The sequence below is a fragment of the Merops nubicus genome, unplaced genomic scaffold (assembly GCF_000691845.1).
Source record: "Merops nubicus isolate BGI_N331 unplaced genomic scaffold, ASM69184v1 scaffold4435, whole genome shotgun sequence".
Taxonomy (NCBI): domain Eukaryota; kingdom Metazoa; phylum Chordata; class Aves; order Coraciiformes; family Meropidae; genus Merops; species Merops nubicus.
The window spans coordinates 9,679-10,596 of NW_008608814.1; the positions used below are offsets into that span (position 1 = coordinate 9,679).

A 918-nucleotide genomic window follows, 5' to 3' on the forward strand; every position below is an offset into this window, starting at 1 on the left:
TCCACCTTAGCAGGAGGAGAACCTTCTTTGGGTTGAGGGTGGCCGAGCCTGGAGCAGGCTGCCCAGAGAGGCTGTGGAGTCTCCTGCTTTGGAGAGATTCCAAACCTACCTGGATGTGACCTTGGGGACCCTGCTGTGGGTGACCTGCTGGAGCAGGGGGGTTGGATGATCTCCAGAGGTCCCTTCTAACCCAAACTTGCTGGGTTTCTGTCATTTACTTATGAAACCAGCCTGCACACTGTGCTGGCTTCCAAGTCTATCCCAAAGCAAATCCCATGGCAGTGAGGTACAGAAGCAATATAAGCCCTGTGCTGTCATCTGCACTCTGGTAGCAGGTGGCACAATGTGAAAACCTCCAAGGCACAGGAACCCTTCTCAGACAAATGCCTCTGTGTCACTCACACTGGGACCCAAGGGCCCCAAATCCATGCTGCAGAACACAGCATGGAGCAGGACACTTGGACAAGGACATTCCCTTTCGGACTCGTCATCTCATCCTCACTGAAGGGTGTCCTCAGCCAGTTCTCAGCACAACCTCAACCACGTCCCCTTCACCCAGGACAATATTCAAAACCCAACTCGGCACCTGGTCCAAAGCAGCAGCTTTTTTCCCCAGTATCCCAGCTTTTTTGGTGACCTGTGGATCCCCCCACCGCTCGCAGGCACTCACCCCTCAGGCAGTGGGAACGGGCTGAGGCATGGCTGGCTGTTCTGGCTTGCCACCTTTCTGTTCTGAAACGGGGGTGGTGGGCAAGATCTCTTCTTTGGGTTCCACAATGCTGACGTGGTCTGGCAGAGGCTTTTTGGGGCCAATCTTTCCACTTGGGTCCCAGGGCAACATAATCTTTACTTTGATCCCCAGTACTCCTGCAAAGAGCGACAGGACAACACAGACATGCTCACTGGACACGAAATCCC

At 54.4% G+C, this 918-nt stretch overlaps 1 protein-coding gene across 1 annotated transcript; it reads right to left on the minus strand.

Annotated features, from left to right (window-relative positions):
• Window positions 1–673: 673 nt before the first annotated feature.
• RPS3 (ribosomal protein S3) lies at window positions 674–867 on the minus strand (the record flags this gene model as incomplete). Its single annotated transcript, XM_008940363.1, has 1 exon — window positions 674–867. A coding segment is annotated over one exon (194 nt), but the record flags the coding sequence as incomplete, so codon positions are not given.
• Window positions 868–918: the final 51 nt, after the last annotated feature.